The sequence below is a fragment of the Cenococcum geophilum genome (assembly GCF_001692895.1).
Source record: "Cenococcum geophilum 1.58 unplaced genomic scaffold K441scaffold_30, whole genome shotgun sequence".
NCBI lineage: Eukaryota > Fungi > Ascomycota > Dothideomycetes > Gloniales > Gloniaceae > Cenococcum > Cenococcum geophilum.
This window is the reverse complement of record NW_027137588.1, coordinates 1,360,025-1,382,195: the sequence shown is the minus strand read 5'-3', so window position 1 is coordinate 1,382,195 and position 22,171 is coordinate 1,360,025. Positions and strand designations below refer to the sequence as shown.

Here is a 22,171-nt window from a genome sequence, read left to right as displayed (position 1 = left end):
TAACAGTAAAAAAAAGTATACCCTAATTATTCTATTTAATCTACCTCCTACCTTTTTCTATTAGTGTAAGATATTAAATTAACCTATAACATAATATTAACTAGAATAATTAGCAAACCTAGCTCCGCTAGATAAATATACTTAATTATAAGGACCGAAACCCTATTACTATTAAGCTTATCATACTATAAAATAAAAGGGCTATTATTAATATTGGTACGTTTTAAAGGCACTTTATTAACCGGCACTAATAGATATAAGTTAATAGACTACCTACTACTTCATATTTAACAGTTCTAAGAACGATAGGGCAAAATATACTATTATTCATCGTGCTCTTACCAACTACAATATTTAATTTATTATAGGCCAGAAATTTGACCTTAAAGATAAGCGAAAGGCAGACTTTTAGGATATATTAGACATATTACGGACGAAACCTTTATATAACCTACCCGCATTAAAACACCTCAATAGTAGTACTATACTGTTGGATTTCGCTATTAGGCATTAGTAACTAAGCAACCTTAAATCTTTCCCTCATTGCCCAGCCCTAAGCCTCATCACGTCGCTAAGACTTATTATATCGTTAAGTTTCATTACATTGCCGCTAAGCCTTATCACGTTGCCAAGCCTCATTGCATCGTTAAGTCTTATTACGTCGCTAAGCCTTATTACGTCGCTAAGCCTCATTATATTATTAAGTCTCATCACATTACTAAGTCTTATTGCATCGCCGTCAAGCCTTATTACGTCATTGAGCCCTATTACATCGCCGCCAAGCCTCCTAGCCAGATTGAGCAATTGGACGTCGCGCATTCAACTCCTAGGCGTAGTAGGTTTGATTCCTACTCGTCACGCATTAAAAATATCAAAAATATCAAAAAAGAAGGTCGTTTCCTATTAAATTAGGCGTTAGTAAGGCTCCAAATTAAGCTCGTATTTTTGTACGTGTCCCGCAACGCCTAAAGTCATACATTTAACGAAATCTTAGCACTATATACTAAGCATATTAGCTCTTCTACGTTAAGTTTTAATCACGTTAGGCTAGCTCTAAATCATAGTAAGAGGCAGAACGTACCATACCACTACGCTATAAGGACTTTAGAATATAATCTTATAAATTTAACTAAATTATAACCCCTTCCTAAACCTTACGATCAAACCAGATCCTTAGGGAGAGATCCCTACATTAAATCTTAGGGAACGTTCGGTTGCGACTTTAGATTAAATCTAAAGGCCGCAGAATATATCTAAGCTAAAGCTTAAATCTAATTCTAACGCGATTATTTAGTCAATCTAGCGACTTTTTAATCTAAAAGCTCCTTTAGATCAGCAAGCGCGTCAAATTTATAAGCTATACCGTATATAGAATCTAAATTTATAAATATAGGGTATCTCTATTACTATAGTAGCTACTATAATAACGGGGGCGCTATATTTTAGTAAGCAGTTAATCTACTATATCTCTACTACTGCAGTGGCGAGGCACCTTAAGTTCAATACTACGCCAAGCATTACAACTTTCCTATAGTGACTAAGCAACCCCAAACTAAAGCAATTGTAGAACTTACCATACCACTACGCTATAAAGGCCCTTAGTTATAGTTTTATAAATTTAATTAAAATATAAACACCTTCCTAAATCTAATAATTAAATATTTCCATATATAACACTATACCAAGGATCACGATATAGATTACTTAGATATAGCTTTACTATAATGCAACGGCTCTACGCCAATTAATTAATCTACAAGAGATTCGGGCAGTAAAATTACTGCTAAGAGTTACTACCCGGATCCTGGCCGATAAATACCCACAACTATAATCTTAGTAAATGGTAAAAAGTATATAGTAGTACCGAGACAATAGCAGGACAATATAAGATAATAATAGGACAATATAATACAATAGTAGGACAATAATAGGACAATATGATATAATAGCAGGATAATAATAGGACAATATAACATAATAGCAGGATAATGGCAGGATAATGTCAGGACAATATAACATAATGGTAGGGCAATAATAGGACAATATAATATAATGGCAGGACAATGTAATATAATGGCAGGACAATGTAATATAATGGCAGAACAATGTGACATAATAGCAGGACAATATAACATAATGGCAGGACAATATGATATAATAGCAGGACAATATAATATAATGGTAGGACAATATAGGACAATATAGGATAATATAATACAATAGCAGGACAATAGCAGGACAATATAAGATAATATAAAAAAATAAAATATAAGATATAAAAAAAGGGAGCCCTAACACTTCCTCTTCTTTCCACTCCCACGGCCCTAGCGCCTAATACAGTGTAATATCATCTATCCGTATAAGCAATAGTATTAAAACGGTTAGAAGTACTAGGAAATTTTATAAAGTATATATTACTTTAAGCAATATACCCAAATAACTAGTCTAGCGCATAGTTTATATAACATATAATAATAATAGGGGGATCTCCCATTATTATATTGCTAAGCAACGCCTTTAAAGCCACATTTTTCTAGTGCCCGGAGGTCTTTAGATTATTACAAAACGCTTTATAAGAACTCGTTTCAATACAGTGGCTTAAGATTTATTAAGCCCCATAGTAGTTATATCTAACCAGTCTTTAAGAATATAAACATTCTCAAATAAGGAAGCATCCTTAATAGCCACAATTAAACTAAGATCCGTATAAGGCTTATTCATAACATATTATAGTGCTTTAACATTCTATTAAACTTAAACAAGGTATTCTAATAACGGGAATCTATTAATAATTAGATATCTTCTTATTTAGAAAACATTACACACTTACGGCTCTCTTATTAGCTTTTATAATGCCAACATAGTATAGCAACTAACTTCGTAAAATCTAGTTCATTCCTTAACTATTATCCATAATACAGATGAGTTAATCTTAATATCTTTAGGTCTTAAAGAATAAGTCAACCTCTAGGGGATTCTATTCTAATGCGGCCAATGGTCTCGCCGCCACTGTTATAAGTATATATTTTATTTAAAAATTGTCAGTCTTAGGAGTTAAAGCAACTAGAGACCCAGCGACTAGTCTTTTTAACTAATCCCAACGGATTATCTTCCCTACTCTCCTAAGTAAGAACGCTACGTAAATTACCAGCCCTTAAGGTAAAAATATTACTGAGCTAGTATAGACCTTACAGATATTAGGGAATGACTGCTTTAGAATTATAGCATGCTTACCTATTTATATATACCGACTCCATTACTATATCTAAATTCTGGCAAACTAAAAAGGGTTTGCTCTAATTTAACCTACTACCTCTCTTAACAGTTTAATTATGTCTTCTCTTAAAAGATTATATTAAGAGCTTAGATACTCCTCCGTCAAGCCATATAGACCTAAGATCTTATTGACTTATAGTGGAATATCTCCGTTTTCGCTAATAATATTCTAGCCCTTATTAGGGATATTAAGTATTTCAGTAGAGGTTAGGACCTCCAATCGTGCTAACTAGGCTCCACTAGTCATAGGCTAACTGGGCATCTTAAAGTATTAGTAAATATAGTTACTAGTATATATTAAGCTGCCTAGAAAGGATTCATATATATAAAACTATAGCACTATAGCCTAGAGGCTATATGCGCATTATTATATATAGTATAATATAATAAATATATAAAAAATATATATAAAAAAAGTATTAACAAATCCGGGTGCTAAATCAAGCTTATAGACAGAAACATAAAAGGGATAGAAGGTTATAAGTCTAGGTAGTATAGCGGGTAAAGAAGCGTTCGCTAATACGCTTATTCATTTCTTATAAGACATTTAACCGATTATTTTATATAATAACCAAACAATATACCTATCTACACAATTTTATACATCGGTCTTGGCGTATAATTAAGACGTCTTTCCTACTACACCTCCCCTAACGCTTCTAAAATTATAGTACTAATAATAGACCTAAGCCATAACACCAAAGACACTCTTAAGCAAGATCTAGGGCTTATAAACAAACAATACAATATAATCTACTATAATATTAAAATCAAAATATTAACACGCGGGCTCCTTAGATAGCCACTACGCTCCCTTATAAGTAAGGCATAAATATGGCAAATATTAAACGAAATCTCTAACAAATTCCCATCCGTGTTTCTAGGTTTACCTAAAAACCTATATACTAAATATATTAAACAGCTTGCCTAACGCTGCAGCTATAACATAACGCGTTAAATAAATAAAACGGCTCCTACTAGATAAATTATAACAGGTAACCCAGTACTCCCACACTCCGCTATCGCGCATTATCTACCGGCCAGCATACTAAAGGTAATAAGGTAGGAGGAAACACTAAGGTTATATAGAATAATAACAATATTAATCCGGCGGGCAGCTGATAAAGAGCTAATAATTATCCTAACCCGAAAGCTAGCGACTAGCAAGAATAATGCTCTAGACATACACGTTAATAATCTAAGCTTTAATATATTTATAAACATGCTAGGCTAGAATATTAACTTTAACCCTAAAAGCGAAACGCTTTACTACTATATTAGCAATAAGATAGCTAGAGGACGAATTTAGCTTATAAATAAAGAGAAATAGCGCAGTGCGGTTGAGAATATATTTCTATAAGAAATAGATAGGTTTTTATTTATAATAAAATAAAGAAGAATAAGTAGGTTACTGCTTAAAGTTAAGCCAGCATTACTAACTCGTATTTATAGTCTGCGCTACTAGCTAAAAACAATGCAATTACTTACCCTCTATTTCCGCACCCTTGCCTTTACTAGATAACTTGCACTCTATATATACAAAAATAGGTAGAACTGGTAAACGGGTTAATACTAAGGCGATACTTAACCCACAGCTGTCCTAAAAAACCTCTTCTAGTCAAAAAAGAGCCCTTACTCTATACCTTAACCCGCAACAGAAAAGGCAAAGGCAACTATAACCGCAGTATAGATTATACGCCTTAAAGCCACTGCTTTATCTGGAATACTTACTAGTTTAATAGATTACTATATATAAAGGTAGACGGCTTAATAGAGCCCCTTAGTATACTATTAGGCGAGGAAGTTTTAAAACAATATAACCTAAGATATTCTTATAACTTATCTAGCATTCTTAAAACGCCTAAGGGGATTAAATAACAAAGCCTAAGGTTTATACCCATTCTTTTTAGTAAACTTATTAGGGTAATATATATTAACACCGTCCCTGGCTCACTCTTAGTATCCAACACCCAATCCTTATATCTATACTTACGCTTTCCTTACTATTCTACTAAATTTAATTACTATTGCGATATATATATAGGGGATAGGTTAGGCTTACTATAGGCTAGTGGGGTTAACAACGCGGAAGAATAACGTTAGATATTTGCGGTAGAAATACTAGGTATTATATAAGGGTATAAAATATAGCGATATAACTATATAGAAGTGTAATTACTATCCTATATACTACCTGTGCCTACCCTAGTATTATCTACACTAGTAAGCTGCACGGATAAGGTGGATAAGCTTCACTTTAAGCGCAAGACGGGTATTAAACCTAGTATAGGTGGACCGGAATAAGGTACAGGATCTAAAAGCCAGCGCCCTAGGTAGGTAAAGTGGTTTAATAAAGTACCTCCCTATTAAATTCAGATATAAGCCTTACTAGCCTACTGCTTTTGTTGCCGGAATTAACGTTTAACCTTTTATATACGCATACCGTATCTACTAAGGGATATACTAATAGAATAAAATAGTTTCGCGTATAATAGCAAATAGTATTAGACAATCTTTAACTATATAACAATGTTTTCTTAACTACTAACTTAACGCGAGTTAATAGGTCGCGATCGCGGCTTAACCGCAACCAGTTAAAACTAGCAGCTAATTACAATAAATGCACCCCTATTTAAGTCATTTGCAAACACCATAGTAATAATACTCCTATTAATACTGCCATTAGTCCAATATATACTATACCAGTATATATTCTTTTAAGTTATTAATCTATATACGCCCTAAATATTATAGAAACAGCTATAAGGTAACCCATTCTAGCTATAAGCTATACCTTCTACTAACTAGGCAAATACAGGAGTATTACCATAGCAGGTAAACATAAAAACGCGTTATTAAACACTTAAACTAGTAGCAAGAACCCTACTTTAAGTCAATATAAAATAAGGAAACAAGGATAACTAGTATAATTAACCTTACGTCTCTACCTAGCCTACTACTAGGAGTTGCCCACGTCCTAGCTAATAGAAGGAAGAACGCGCTAATAGAGAACAAGCACGTGGAACCTAGCTAGGATAAGTATATAGAACCCAGCTAGAACGAGCACGTGGAACCCAGCTAGAACGAGCAATATTATAACTCTAGTCTAGTTATATCTAGGTACAAAAAGAAGTAGGCACGCAATAGACCCTATTAATATTAAATATAATATATTAAGCTGGCTAATAATATATAGAATATACATAGCCGCCTCCGGCTTAAAAGGGTAATATCTAATAATAAGAATAGCGACTCTAGTCTAGTTATATCTAAGTATAGAAAAAAACAGGCATATAATAAACTTTATTAACGTCGTATATAATATATTAAGCTGGCTAACAATATATAAAATATATATAGCCGCCTCTAGCTAAAAAGGGTAATCTCTAATAATAAGGATAGTAACTACGAGTCTACACCTGCTTTTTCTACAAAACGATAGCGACCAAATATTAATAAATTTACTAAATCTGTTAATAATCTAGCAGTAAAACTAGCTTAGTTAAAGACGCGAAGTCCTAATCTTTTAGTTAAGGTAAGTTATACCTTTATATATAACCGGAGTCTAACTATAATACTTAATAGTCTCCTCTACTATTTAGCACTCGGCGAGCCCTAGTAAATAAAACACTCTCTTTACTATCTAACCGCCCACCGCTATAAAAAGCAGCATCTTTATAATATACCTCCGGCTCTTAACAATTGCGTATTAGTTTAAAATACTCTCCTATACACCCAATCCATACCTTACCGCGTAAACAATTATATACTAGTTTAAAATACTCTCCCACACGCCTAATCCAAACCTTATCGCGTAAACAACCAATATTTAGCTTTATATTCTCCCTAGTAAGCCATATTTACCTAAACCCTAATATAGCTTCGTCCACAAAACAAGTAACCTCCCTTTAATATAGAGTATACTAATCTAGTGTTTAATTTAAAGGGGACCTAAATAGCACTAGGGAAAGTAAGAACGAGTTAGACCATAATAATTTTAACCTAACTGCCGCAATACGGGCAAGAGAAGAGTACCTCTAGACATTATAACAGCGACGTATAAAAGAAAACCCACCTAAGAGATATAAGCCCATATTTGCGCTTTATAGGTCCATTTTACTAGCAAGGCTAGTAACTAACTCTAGGACTTATAATAGGCATCTTATTAACTTATAGTTTAACCGCTTTCTAGGCCTTATTAAGGATATAATAAAAAAGGCATAGTTAAAAGCTATTTTAAAGCAGCTAAAAGCAGTATAAAAAAAAGCTAATCGTATTCCTAACCCGGTGTCCGCTCATAAGGTATTTATATACTGGAAATATTATATTAAATTGTCTATTAACAATCTTAATATTATATATAGCTATTTAACGCAATAGGGAACTTTAGGAATTACGCAATTATAAAGGCTCATATAATTATAAGGGAGGTATATAGGCTAGGGTTTAATAACACGCCCAAACTAATCATAGAACTACTAACTGATTATAATTTTATTACGCTGGATTACACAAAGGTATTTTACCCATGCTATTTAGTAAAATGCTAATAAAAGTTAATAGCTAAGTAATAACCACTTCCGTTCTAACGCGATAGTTACTAGCATAGCTAGTATATTTTACAGTAAAGGAAGAAACGGCCTTGCCTAATTACCCTACTCTTATAATATATTCAAAAAGCTTACTAGTAATACTATTGCTTTTATTTTAATAGTAATATATTATGCAATTAGGGAATATAAAACTAGGTCTAAGGGAACAGACAACTTTTATGGCACTATTATTAGCGGTTAGTATATATCCGGTGTTTTACTACCTATTATTATTCTCTAACCCGTTGTAGAAGCCTACGCTAACCTCTTAGGCAGCTAGAACTAGATATCTAGAAAACAGCAATCTAGAATCTAGCTACGGCTTTAGCCCGTAGTTATTAAATATGCTACAGGCCTAATACCGAATTAATTAACTATAGAAATTATTAAGGACCCATACAAAGATAACCTTAACGACCTTATAGCGGATTTAAGCAATAATATAAGAGAGAGGTTCCTTATAAGCCTTAGCGACAACAAAACTAATGCAATTATTAACTTAGGCTATTTATTAGTAAGCTAGGCTATACTATCTAATCTACTAAGTCTATCTTAAAGGGAGAGCTCTAGAGTAGGCTAGACTAGTTTACTAAGTTTATCCTAAATAGAGAGCTCTAAAGTAGGCCAGACTAGTCCGCCAAGTCTATCTTAAAGGGAGAGCCCTAAAGTAAGCTAGAAAATCTAGGGCCCTACTACTACTACAATATTTACTAATTTAACTTTTGGAACTAGCTAAGTTTATTAGATTTAGCAGAATATATATCCTCCGCCCTAGTATACCACTTTATCCTAAATATAGAAACCGGTAAGTTTAGGCCGGAAAGGTTTAAATCTAATAAGTTATTTATATAATTTAAGCAGTACTACAGCCTTATAGAGGACAGCTATAGCTAATATAGTAACGGAAAAGCAATATCAAATTTAATTAAGAATAAGGAGCAGTATATAAAGTTTATAATATATACTCTGGACTCTAGTATAGAGGAGCCGGTAGAGTTTTTAGTAGGAGATTAGGTATAAGACTTTCCATACTCTCCTACAGGATGACTGCGGCTTCTTTATTATATATACTAGCTCTTAATCTACCTTTCTTTCGGCCTATATCTGCTACTTTTAGTAGCTACTTTTTAGCTATATATATATGCTATACTAGTAAAGCTAAATACTTATAGTATATTATTATTATAGGGAGAGCAGGAAAGGTCTTATGCTTTTAGAATATATTATAAAATAGTTGGGATATTATATTAAATTGTCTAAAATAATATAATGGATTATATAAAGAAGTATATATAATTTACCTTGCTAGCCTTATAAATAGCTTTAAAGTAGCCTTTGTTTATTATCTAAAATATATTATTAGTATAAAAGAGGTGGATGGCTTTAAATATAATTATAGTTGCAGGTTACGTGTAGGTTGCGCGTAGGTTGCGCGTAGGTTGCGCGCAGGCTACGCGTAGGCTGCGTGTTAAAAAAACACGACATAGGCTAGTCGGTCGAGTTGCCAAATGCCCTTAACTGCGCGCCAATTGCGTCAACCACCAACCATTGAGGCCATTAGTAGGGTACCATATTTTGCCAATGTACTATATATATCATTAATAACTAATTAAGGTTTATTAACGAGCTTTAACTAAGTAAGGACTTTATATATATTGGGATAGGTATAGACCTAATTAAGGGTATAAGGACGGCGGCAATTACTATCTAAACGCTATTAAGTCTTAGAAAGATCTTCTTAGCTAATATAGTATATATACTAGCTCACTAGACAAATTTAGCCTGCCTAAGAAAGTTTAATAAGAAGAATATATAGTGGGACAATAAAAGGAACCTTCTGTGTAAAAATAATTATAAAACCGTATATTGCGAGCGCCATTATAATTAATTAACCCTTAAGTACAATAAGCTGTAATTAAGGACCCTAAGTAAGGCCTTATTTGCGGTTTAATTATAAAACCCCCTTTCTAGTTAGGAAGTAGTAGGCGGACTTTAATATAAGAGACTAAGCTATATAGGACCTAGTGTAATTAAGCATCTACCCTAGGAAGTAGGAGGTGTAAAACTTTAGGGCTTAGTAACAATCGACTATAAGACCTATATTACTAACAAGACTTATAAAATTGTATTAAGAAAAACACCTACTAGTAAGGCAACTAGCCCTTTTACCAAGTACATATTAACTTATTTTTAGAGATTGTGGTATATAATGATTATATTTAGGTAATAAATTTCTATAATAAAATTTTACGTTTAAATAAGGCCGAGACCTTCGCCTATAAGTATTAGGAAATTATTCGCGTGCTAAGACCCTAGAGCTCTTAGAGCCTCCTAGAGCCTCCTAGCAGTCCTAATAGAAACCTAATAGGAACTTAGTAGGAACCGAGCGGGACTGCTAGGAGGCCACTATATAATTCTTATACTTAAGTTTCTAATAGGGCTATATTAGGATCCTAATCAGACAATTAGTGCGGTTAGGTCCCCGCTATATCCCTAATAGTATAGTTAGGAGGCTATATACTTTTTCTAATAAAGTTATTAACAATATAAGTAATTATATAATACTTAAATGGGGTAGAACATTAGTATAGCCTAAAAATTGTAAAAATTTAAATCAATAGGAAACCGTTTTTAGGTGGCGAGTTTAATACCTAGAGGACCTAAAAAGGAATATTACTAGAGCGGTTAGCCTTATATATAAAGTCTTAGAACGGTTCTACCAAATACTCTAGGGGGGTAATTATTATTAAGTCTTAATATATATGGATTAAGGCTTAATTACTAGAAGAGCTCTAGCTAGAAATTACTAAAGCTATAGCGTATTTAATTGATCTGACACTGAACGCCTAGCTTAGCTAGATAATACCTTTTAAAAAGCTTTAGTTAACACTAGGGCTCTTACTATTAAAGCCGAATATAGCTATAGAGCTTACTTGCTTAAATATAATATCCTGCGTATATATAAGCTTAAGGTAAGGGTTTATATTAGATACTTAGTAGGGTACTAATTAACGAATATCTTTAGGGTCTATATATTTAGTGAAAAAAAGGTAATTTAAATAAGAGACGCAACGTTTAATAAGCAATTACTCTATAATAATAGTTAGCCAAATCTTATAAATCTACTCTAGAAACGCGCGGATTATATTTTAAAGATAATCAATGTGTTAAATATTAATAGGACGCTTTAGGAAGAGCTTAATAAGATGTTAAATAAGACGTTAGATAAGGAGGACAAGGCGGATATTAGTGGAAGTTAATAGGTAGATACTAATAAAAGTTAAGATTAAGTGGCGGATTAAGACAATAATATAATTAGCTTATAAGCCTTAAAGGACGACTCTATACCTAGCCCCTTTACCCTAGCTAAGACGCTAGAACTTTAGTTAAATACTACTAATAAAGAGCTATTAAGTTCCTTAGTTAATTGGAGACCCTAATTTAAACTTATTCCAAAAAAGCCTATTTAAGATAGAAGATTTACAGCAATATAGGCGATATTAATATTATAAAAGGTAGAAGAACTAAGAAGCTCTTTATATATTAAGTAGCTTATCTAATAGATATTAAGCAATTAAATACCCTTCCTACCTTCTATAGAGCCTTTACTACTAGAAGTAGATATTACTAAAAGTAATTACACTATAATAAGCTTCTATTACTACCTTATAGCTAGAAGGAGCTTTAAGCTTACCTATATAAAGATAGCTTTACTAAAGCCGCTAATAAGGAATATAATAACCTTAAGCAGTAAGGGATATTTAAGGCCGTTAAATGGACAGTGTCGCTTAATATCTTACCTATTACCTAGGTATTTACTTATAAGTTTAATACTAATAGATATCTAGTTAAATTTAAAGCCCGTTTTTATATATAAGGTAACTTATAATAACTTAGTAAAAAGGACATATATATAGTAACTCTTATGGCTAAGGTATTTAGGGCTATAGTAGTAATTATCGCTGCATATAATCTAGAGACTTAAAATTGCAATATAGTTAATGATTTTACTAATAGCCTTATTAATAAGACAGTCTATATTAAGTTTCTAAGTAGCTTTTAATAGAAGGGTAGATATCTGCTCCTTTAAAGAGCTTTATACGGCCTTAGATAATTACTACTATTTTAGTTTAATAAGTTCTTAACTACCCTAACGACCCTAGGTCTAAAGGCAGTTAATAGAGAATTATGCCTAACGTAGTCAATCACTTAGTTAGCCGCATCACCCAGTTAGCTGCCCTTAAAACTCACTAAAATTTAGAAAATTTGTACTTTAATATCTTAATAACCACTTAATAATAAATTCTAATTATTTGGATTTAGGCTTTTATATATACTTTATAGCTTTTATTAAAGTTATATAGTAAATAGTTTAGTAGCTTTTAAGATATTAAAATTTGGGGGCTAAAATACTATATCTTACTATATCTTAAAAACTACTAAATTATTTACTATATAACTTTAATAAAAGCTCTAAAGTATATATAAAAGCCTAAATCCAAATAATTAGAATTTGTTATTAAGTGGTTATTAAGATATTAAAGTATAAATTTTCTAAATTTCAGTGAGTTTTGAGGGCGGCTAACTAAGTGATTAATTACGTTATTTTATAACAACTGGCTAATTTTGTTCTTCTATATTAATAATATTATAGCAGCTTACCGCATAGAAGACCTATTAAAGCTTTAACTCTTTAAGAAAGAGCTAATAAAGAAGTATAAGATTAAGAACCTAGGAGAACTAATCTAGTTCTTAGGAATTAGAATTCTCTATAATCGATCTTAATAGAAGCTTTAGCTTTATTAGGATTCCTATATTAATAAAATCGCCAGCACCTTCTATTTAAAAGATATTTATCTAGTATATACGCTAATAAGTATAAATAATCTCTTGCCTAATCTAGAGTAGGCCTTAGAGCAGTAGGTTAATATATATTAAAAAAAGGTAGGTTACTACTTTGCGCTACCTATATTTATAATAGTGCTAGAACATATTACCTACTAAATTCTGCCATACTTTTGCCATATTTTACCAACCCTAACTTCTACTAACTAATTAGGATTTTCCATCCCTAAGATGGAAAATCGCTATTAGCTCGCTTATTATTAGCGCCCTAGCAACCCCTTTATATTTGCGTTAACCCCTAAGGGCCCTCCTCCTCCTCTTCTTCTTCTTCTCTTTAGCTTAGTATCTTTATATAGTAACAATCTATAAGCTTTGTTTTAGAGGCATTTATATAAGCTCGTTATATTATACTAAGCTCTCCCTATACTACCTAGGAAGGCCTTAAAAATATCCTACCCTAAAAGGACCTTTATCCATAATAATACGCTAACGCGTTATAGACACTAAAAGTTACTTACTTACTTTATAGGTTAGACTGCGCTTAACCTATACACCTAAAAGAAACCTAGACTTAAAACTAAATTATATAATTCTAGGTAAACTTTAAATAAACTTTAAATAGGATTTTAAAATAAGATTTAATGTCACGGCACTAACCTAACGCGTTGTTATGGCTCGTATACGCGTATGCATGAGCACAGACCTGACCCCTAAGCGACACGTATATATACCGCCTCACCTCCTATATAGATCCTTACACGACATCGTTTGTCAATCATATATAGTCACCTTATACATCGTACCTTGACAGTTGGCACGTACTATAACATCTAAATATTATTATAATATATTCTAATTATAATAGGGTTCCTGTAAGAGATACCTTAAACTAGGTAAGCTTATAAATTACCCTTTTTTTAAATAAAAAAAGACTAGAAATAAGGTAGTAAACAAGGTATATTATAAGGCATATTGCTAAGGTATATAGTAGGGAGTAGGTAAGCCGAGCATAAGTTATAAGGAGAGTTGATAGAAGAGGACAATATAGTAATAAGGGTAGGCAATAACCTAGTACGGAGAAAGACGAACCAATAAGGAGGATAGGAAAGCTGCAAGTCCGAGTAAGGGTTAAAATAACCCTTATATATATACTTTTAAATATTAGTAATATATCTAACTAGTTATAAAATAGTATAGAGCTTATTAAAGTTATTATTAAGTACAGTGAAGTTTTTTATATGCCTTAGTTAGGAGACTTAGATTAGGGCTATCGGGTATATTATAAATATGCTTTTTTATAAAACTATAATAGCTAATATATCTCAATCGTGTTTAGAAGTATTTTTAAACTACTAGTATTTTATATGCCTGTATTAAAAAGGCTTACAGCTTTACTTTTAGACCAGCTAGTATTACTAAAAGCTATTTACTGCTAAAATTTAGGCAGTAAAGAGTTTATTTATTTATTTAAAATATATTTAAAACATATTACTAATAATTATAGTCTCCTTTAATAGCCTTATAAAGCTCTATAACACTACTATCTCTATTATTATAAATAAATAAATATATTTAAATCTTATTCTAGGGCCCCACCCCTCTCCTTCCACTACTCGCCGCCACTGCCGTCACTTTATTTCTCCTACTAGCCGTAATAACTCTCCTTAATGCTCCGGTAATAAGAATATAACTATTACGGCACTGTTACAGACCCTAGGTAGGGGCTCGGCCAAGCCTTGGCGCTATATATATAGATATATCCTTTCCTTAACCTTCTTCTAATCCTTGTCTTAGAATTCCAGTTTACTAGCTACTAATAGATTCTTATTTTATTAACTAAGCCTTTATATTACTCTAAGACTAATATTTTAATTCTACCCTGCAATAGATGCGCTAAGGCTTATTTAGGAGAGTAAGTAGTAACGCGTTTACTATAGCCTAGAAGAACTGGCCGATCAGACCTATATTAATACGCCTACAACTAACTAATTAAAGGCCGAGGCAAGACTAGCTAGTAGAGGATAGAAAGACACGCCTATCCCTTATATAGATAATAACGCTCTATAAAATGCGGCCCGTGCGCACTAATTAAAGAGGTATATAAATAGGCGGTAAGTCGTTCTGCCGCATCACTAAACCAAAACTCTTAAAAGTTTTTAATCTTCTTGCGCACGGGCCACAAAATATAGCGCTCTATCCGTGCAAGGGATAGAAGGACAATCCTTTTTAACTAATACTAAGCTACGCACGCTGCGAAAAATGACCTTAATTAAGACTGGGCTATAAGCCATAATAAATAACCCTAATTAATACTAAGCTATGTAAGCTTTAATAAACATTAAGGAAAGACCGACGCTAGTACTATACTACCATAAACCACAAATAAGACAATGATAGCGCTAAGACGCCTACTATCTTAATCTAACGACAATCGTGCCAATACGCCTATAACCCACCAACTAAATAATAGACTAAGCTCTAAATATTTGACCTACTATTACTACCTAACAATGGCACCGTACTGCTAAAGACTGATAAGAACAGCGCTAATATACCTACTATTATAATGCCTACGGACTGGCTAACGGGATAATATTTACTTATCTTCCTACTCTCTATTTACCTACCTTCTTACTTTCTATTTACCTACCTTTCTACTTTTTATTTACCTAACTAACCTAACTAACCCTAGGAAGCTCCTATAGGAGAGAGTAACTTATAGCTTAGGGCAAGCCTTTTTAAAAGGCGGAAAAGAGAGCTAGGAGATAATAAAGAACGAAAGGCTCTAGTAATATATATTACTGGCCTAGGCCGGGCTATATATACATATTAACCTCCTAATGTTAGGACTAGCACTATACGGCCTAAAAAAATTTTACTAACTATTTACTACTTTGCCTATAGCTACCTAACTAACTTTTATTACTCTGCCTATAGCTATTTAATTAACCCTTACTACTCCGCTTGTAGTAATAATTTAAAACGGATTTAATGCTTAGAAGGATAATAACGTAGGCTTTTTAACGGGGAGGATAACTATAAAGCCTAAGGGCAGGCTTTACTAAAGGGGGGAATAATATTACGGCACTATTATACACCCTAGTTAGGGGCTCGGCTAAGTCTTAGCGCCATATATATAGACGTGCCTTTTCCTTAACCTTCTTCTAGTCCTTATTTTGGAATTATAGTTTACTAGCTACTAATAGATTTTTATTCTATTAACTAAGCCTTTATAATAACTACTCTAGCCTAGAAAAAGTACGCCCTTTAAACTTATATATAACCTTAAGCTATTTTAAATATACTTAAAACACATTTTAAACTTAAAGCTAGTAAATCTAAAGAGCCTCTTAAGTTGCTAGTAGTACTAGCTAGACTAGCCTATAATAATAAAATGGGTTTAAAACATATTTTAAAGACTAAGGTATAGCCTAGAAAACAGCTAGAATATAATAACGTAGTCATTTATACTTTTTATCTTAAGTTTATAAAAAACAAAGGCTTAGTAAGTATTTTATTTATATTTTATTTATATTTCTAGCTATATTAATATAACTACAACCTTATAAATCGCCTCGCTAAAGAGTTTAGACTATTATCTTCTTATATAGTTTACTAAACTACTAGATTAATTAGTATATACTCTTATTATATATTAACTCCATTCCTAATACATTTTAAAATACTTTAAGTTAGCTATCTACATAACTATAAAGCATTTCTTTACTGTAATTTAGTATAGACCTAAGATAGATAATAAAGATAATAAAGATAATAAGACGGTTTAGGAATAAGATTAGAATATAGTCAGAATAGGATTGGCATATACTTGAAATATATTTAGAACGTGTTTATAATACTCTATATAGGCAATATTCATTAATTAGCCTTATATATTATCTATAATAATTTAATAATTTAATATAGCAGACTGAATATACTAAACCACTAACTATTAAAATTTTTATAAAAAGTTAAAGCTTTTAAAATATATATAATTTTAACTAATAGAATCTAAACTCTAAGTTTATCAAGACTCCATTTGATCTAGAGCCTCTGGTTGGCTCGTCCACTTGTACGCCTATCTTGACAGCGCATGGGATAGAGCGATTTTAAGATAATACATGAGCCATATCTCACTTGTATGCGATACCTGTAACCGACTATAGAGGCTCGCATCACCTTGTGACTCGCCACCTCGTTTCTTGACATCGTATGTCTCACTACCTATTTTCATTACCTATTGCCGACTGTAAGCGCTGTCTACCGAGGCAATTATACATCATCGTCATCTCCTTGCCCCCTACCTCGTGTATATATAGAGACTTTAGAGCTACATTTACAATCAAGTCGTTCACTCAATTCTCCCACACTGCAAAGCTTACAATACCTCTTACTAAATTTATCAATATTAAGCCTTCATTGGTTATACTGTATTTCGGTTATCGTTAGAGCTTCAAAACCGATCCAGATCGGCCAATCGGATTGGATAATAAACTGGATCTACTTGAGATTTTGGTTTGTCTAAACCAGACCAAAATAGATTCAATCCAATTGCATCACTGGTCTCAATACTCTGTCCAAAATCTAGCTGTCGCTACGTAGTTGTAGATCGCAAACCTGGGTATGACTAACGCAACAGAACATCCACCGCTTTCCAAGCATACACATTACCGTTAGTGGCTATCGTGGCCATGGTCCTAATACTTCTTCTGCTCGTCACATGTCCGTTTCTTGAAAAGTGTTGCCGAGTCCAGCACCGTCCCATTCGCGCTCGCAACAAACTCGTGCGTCATATGCGTGCAGTTATGGAACGTAATCCTACTCCACCCATACGCCGTATCCTGCGCAAAGACTGAATAGTATGGAAGCGGCTCCAATAACGAGTCCAACCCATCGTAATGGCCAGCCGCACCATTAGTGATGTACCACGGCGCCTTGGGATTGTTGAGGCCAGCCGGATCGACGGCATAATTCGCCAGTGGCGCGTTGCGCTCGTATGCGTGCACGTGGCCTGAGAGGACGAGATCGACGCCGTATTGGATGAATAGCGGCTCAAACACGCTCTGGCACTCAAGGCACACGTCCGAGCTGTCGTTCTGCGCGCTGATGTACCACGGGCGGTGGCCGGCCACAAGGATCCAAGGCGTTTTTGACCGGTCAACTGATGCAAGGTCCTTGGCAAGCCAATTCGTTTGTGCGTTCTTAATGTTGGAGAAAGGGCCTGCATCCTCGCCTTCTGAGCCACCAGGCTCGTCTGGGGCAATCAGTCCATGGCCGAGATCCGTCTCGGTGTCTATCTGGACGTAATGGACCATCCCGTGGTCAAAGGAATACCAGAAATTGCCAAGCCCTGCTGACTCAGATGACGGCATGCGGAAATGATTGCGGTAGCCAGTGAAGTTAGTTTGTTCCGGCATGCAGATCGAGACGTCGTACGTGATATTATGGACCTTGTCAGTCGTCCCACCGTTGTCGCAGTTTGCTTCGTGATTACCTTGCATCCTAATTAGCTTGGGGAGTCTGGTAACATCAAGTGGAAGACGTGGTGTTTACCAGGTCCGACCATGTAGGGACGGTCGGTTGTGACGGTCGTCATCTCATCGTAAAACTCGTTAAGAATCCGCTCGTAGACTACCGCGCCTTCGGCGATGGTTGTGTTTGGAAGAAAGTCTTGAATCTCCTCCTTGAGCCAATAGTCAGCATAGGCTATGTCGCCAGCTGCTCATAGTATTAGCACAAATTACATAAGTCAGTTAAAAGCGCTGAGAACTACCGTGCCAGAGGAAGTCATATCCAGACTTGAATTGCGAAAGCGATTGAATTGTGTTGGTCTCGTTCACTCTGAGCGGGTTGGCGGCTCCCTTCCCAACATGTGTTGTCAAGCCGTCCGGGCCCATTGTACCGAGATCCACCACGACAGCTATGGAATAAGGAGTGTCATCGCCGGCCGGACGACTCGTCCTAAAGGTGTAGGGGGTCGTGGAATTACTGAACTCTGGCTGGTAATAGTAGAGAGTATCGGGCTTGAGGTCTTTGAGCTGAACATGGTTGTAGGTTGTCGAACTTGGGTAGGTGACGGAAACGGTTGACCAGGCAGTCTCGCGAAGATCGTGGAGAGAAAGACCATAGCGAACTGTTGGGTGGGAAAGCTGAGAGAATGTGTTCCAGCTTACCACCATCCCAGTGTCGCCGGCATAAGCCAGACGAAGCTGCATTGGCACAGGCCCATTGTCACCAGCCTTTGAGGCAGCGCAGGTAACGAAAGCCACGGCCGATATTGCCGCCAACGACCTGAGGGGTTGAGGCATGGCTGACTGACCTCTGTGGAGGAACTGCAACGAGGCGCTCCATTATGTAGGCTTCCGTTGTGTCCATTGCACTTTGCGTGTTCTCGCTGAAGCTCAATCAATATCGTAAAATGGAGCACGTGTAGTGGAGTAGTTTGTAGTGCCCCCCCTCTCTCTTGCCGTTGTTCAGACGCTGACGACGTCAGTTGGCAGGGTCGCGTACAAAGCGTTCGCATCAACAGGCACCGTTGCAGCATGGCGCCAGCCGGCTTGGCTCCAGGAGGGTTAGCAAAAGCTTCTTACTGCCGCGACGGAAACGCGAGGGAAGGGGAATTCGGGCAATTCGCTCTTGGTGACATTTTACTTGACATTTATTGGTTTATCAGGTGAGGGGCCTGTTGAACCAGTGGGGGCTGTGGGGTCATAACCTCTTCAAACCTTGCACGGATTACCTGACTTATTATTATTCACCCTGCAATCATCTTTCTACCTCTTCGGGTTAACCCACGCCTTGCTGATAGACTCACCAAAACTTGACAAGATAACCAGCGTCTTCTTTGGAACATAGACAATAAGCCACAAAAATCCCTTCATTAATCCGAGCGTGCCAAAAAGCGCCACCATAACTTTACCCGATACCTCTCCAAACGCTTGACCCAGCTCCACAGCTTCAATGGCATCTCGACCAACATTGTATGAAGGAGAGCACGAAATCCACTCCAGACATTCTTGAGGGTCAAGTTCCGGAAAAACAGCAGGACTTTGGAGAAAACCGTGTGAAGGAGCGAAAACAGGCGTCCGATAATCGAGGCAATACCGTGACCAACAGTTTTCAGCCCGCTCCAGAGCCACTGCGCCACGATCTTGAGAGCCGTGGGGATTCCCTTTACGACTCCCCAAAGGCGGACCGCGCCATGCTTAACGGCCTTCAGGATCGCTTTCACCAGTTTCCTGGCAGCTCCCTGGCAGCTCCCTGGCAGCTCCGTCACCCGCTGAACTGTTTCCGGAGTTTTCACGCTCACACAGCAGCATACTTGATGCCTTTGGCACACTCTCAGCACCGTCCAGAAAAAGAATCTCGGCGCCTCCCACACGAAAAACCGGCCGAAGCGATGTCTTCTCCGCAGCCCTCTTGGCGTGATCCACGGCTTCGGCGTGCCTGGTCTTCCAGCGCCGCCAGCCGCCTCCGTGCTGGAGCGGGAGGAAGTCGACGATCTCGCGGTGGCCATTGTCGGCCGCGAGGCGGAGCGCCAGCTCGCCGTACGCGTCCACAAAGAGCTTGACGAGGTTGAGATTGCCCAGCGCGGCGGCGAGCTGGAGCGCGGTACGGTGCGATGTCCTGGGCTTCCCGCCCGCCTTTTGGCCGTATTTCCCTTCGGTGCGGACGCCGTAGCCATCGACGTCGGCGCGAAGTCCACCAGTTCCTGCACCATGCGGATGTTGCCGACTGGCACGGCCGCGAAGAGTGGCGTCTGACCGTTGCGTCCGTGGTGTTGGCTGTCACGAGGTTGTGCTCGATCATCAGGGCTACAGCCTCGTCCTTTGTGGTGGTGGCATTGAAGGAGCGCACGATGTCCTGGCGCAAATTGTGGGTGCGACCGACTGGAAGATTGTCCCTATGGTCATGGCTTGGTGGATATGCTGTGATGGGCAGCTCTATGCCACCCGCTGAGGCTGCAGCTGAAAGTTCCTGTATCGTAGACTAGATGCCGCCATCTTGCTCAATCTCCGTATAGTTTGGCAGACCGTATGATTGAGTTCCATAGACCCCCCAGAAAGCAGGAATAATACTATCGGTCTAGTCACGAGAGACTGCAAGGTCACTCGTACCGGTTTCATTGCTGGAACGGGGTTGGTGGTGTTAGGCGAAGCATCCGGTTGGTTGGCCTGATCAGAGACATCCATTTGCCCAAAAGAAAAATAGAAGGCCAGTAAATATCGTGATATGTAACGAACAATTATATTTCCGATGCTAGACTATGCCTTCCTAGCCTTTGACTTATTATACGTTGTTCTCTCGAGAGGTCGGCAGTGGTTTGTTAGGCAGAAACAGCTGCTAAGAGCCCAGCTCCTGGAATGGTTGAGTATTAGGGTGTGATTAATTTGGCTAATCGCTTGGTAGCCTTTTTTCCTTGCTGCTCAATGTTTCAGAGAATTCTATCAGTGACAGGTGAATTGATTAAGGCAGAATGAAATTAATGCACTCTAACGGTAAAGGTATCTTAGCTCCTCTATTTCGAAGTACTTGGTGCTCTGCTAGCTTATCGAGCCGTGGTTCTTCTGAGGGCATTCGGAAGACGCGATGTTAGCCAATATAGCTCCTAGTCGCTGAAATGTCGTAAGACCAATTTGAGACAACTTGTCCCGAGTGCTCAGTTGCACTCTCGACGTATCTCTTACAAGACAACCTCGCTAATCCGGGTAAATGCGCAGCGCACCCGTCCAAAGCGTACAAAGGGATTCATGAGAAAAAGCCATGCCTCGGTTACGCCATGAGGAAATAATTTTGCCGACCAAGGCAAAGAACTTTCTCTGGCTCGAGTGGACGTCGAGTCCGAATCACCAGCTGCGGTTCCGGGCTTGGAGATTTAAAATGGTCGAAAGAATGCGGAGTTTCCCTGGATGCGAATAATCAGCATATGTGACGACAATCGCGCTCATCACTAAACGCACGTCCACCATGCTTCACTTCTCGACCTCTCCTCAGCGAATCGCGTGTTCCTACTTCGTTTTCATTTTTCTGTAGGCGCAAGAACAATCCCAACTCGCCAGTCCAATGAAGAAAATAAGTAATGCCGTCGTGGTATCAATCCATCCATCCATCCATATCAACTCCACCCATAGCTCAAGTGACGCCTCATTATCCGCCTCACATGCCCTCTCAGACGCAGACTTTGGGGACTCTTACGCAGCGGCGGCCCATGAGATTAGCATATACGGTACATGGTCTTACCGACAGCAAAACTGCTCCCTATTAACCGTGTTTATTCATTTGTTTTCTTCGCCCACAGCTATTATCTCCTCAGTCGAACCGACTCCCACAATCGAGTCCGTGGAGCCAGAACACGCCTCCAGCCCCGCAGTCTGCGACCCTATCTCGCCCGTTTCGGCGCTAGCCTCGCTCACGCCATCGCTTTGGCTCTCAATCTCCACGCACCGCACCTGTTC

The 22,171-nt window shown here is 36.9% G+C and overlaps 2 protein-coding genes across 2 annotated transcripts; both read right to left on the bottom strand.

Moving 5' to 3' along the window:
• Positions 1-17,413: 17,413 nt before the first annotated feature.
• K441DRAFT_688138 (Metallo-dependent phosphatase) lies at positions 17,414-18,931 on the bottom strand (the record flags this gene model as incomplete). The annotated part of the gene is made up of 3 exons (XM_067652155.1): positions 17,414-18,210; positions 18,270-18,434; positions 18,490-18,931. 3 exons carry the CDS (start codon positions 18,929-18,931, stop codon positions 17,414-17,416), a joined length of 1,404 nt encoding a protein of 467 aa, XP_067502356.1.
• Positions 18,932-19,596: 665 nt separating this feature from the next.
• Positions 19,597-20,908, bottom strand: K441DRAFT_678676 (uncharacterized protein; the record flags this gene model as incomplete). The annotated part of the gene is made up of 3 exons (XM_067651178.1): positions 19,597-20,000; positions 20,038-20,500; positions 20,834-20,908. 3 exons carry the CDS (start codon positions 20,906-20,908, stop codon positions 19,597-19,599), a joined length of 942 nt encoding a protein of 313 aa, XP_067502355.1.
• Positions 20,909-22,171: the final 1,263 nt, after the last annotated feature.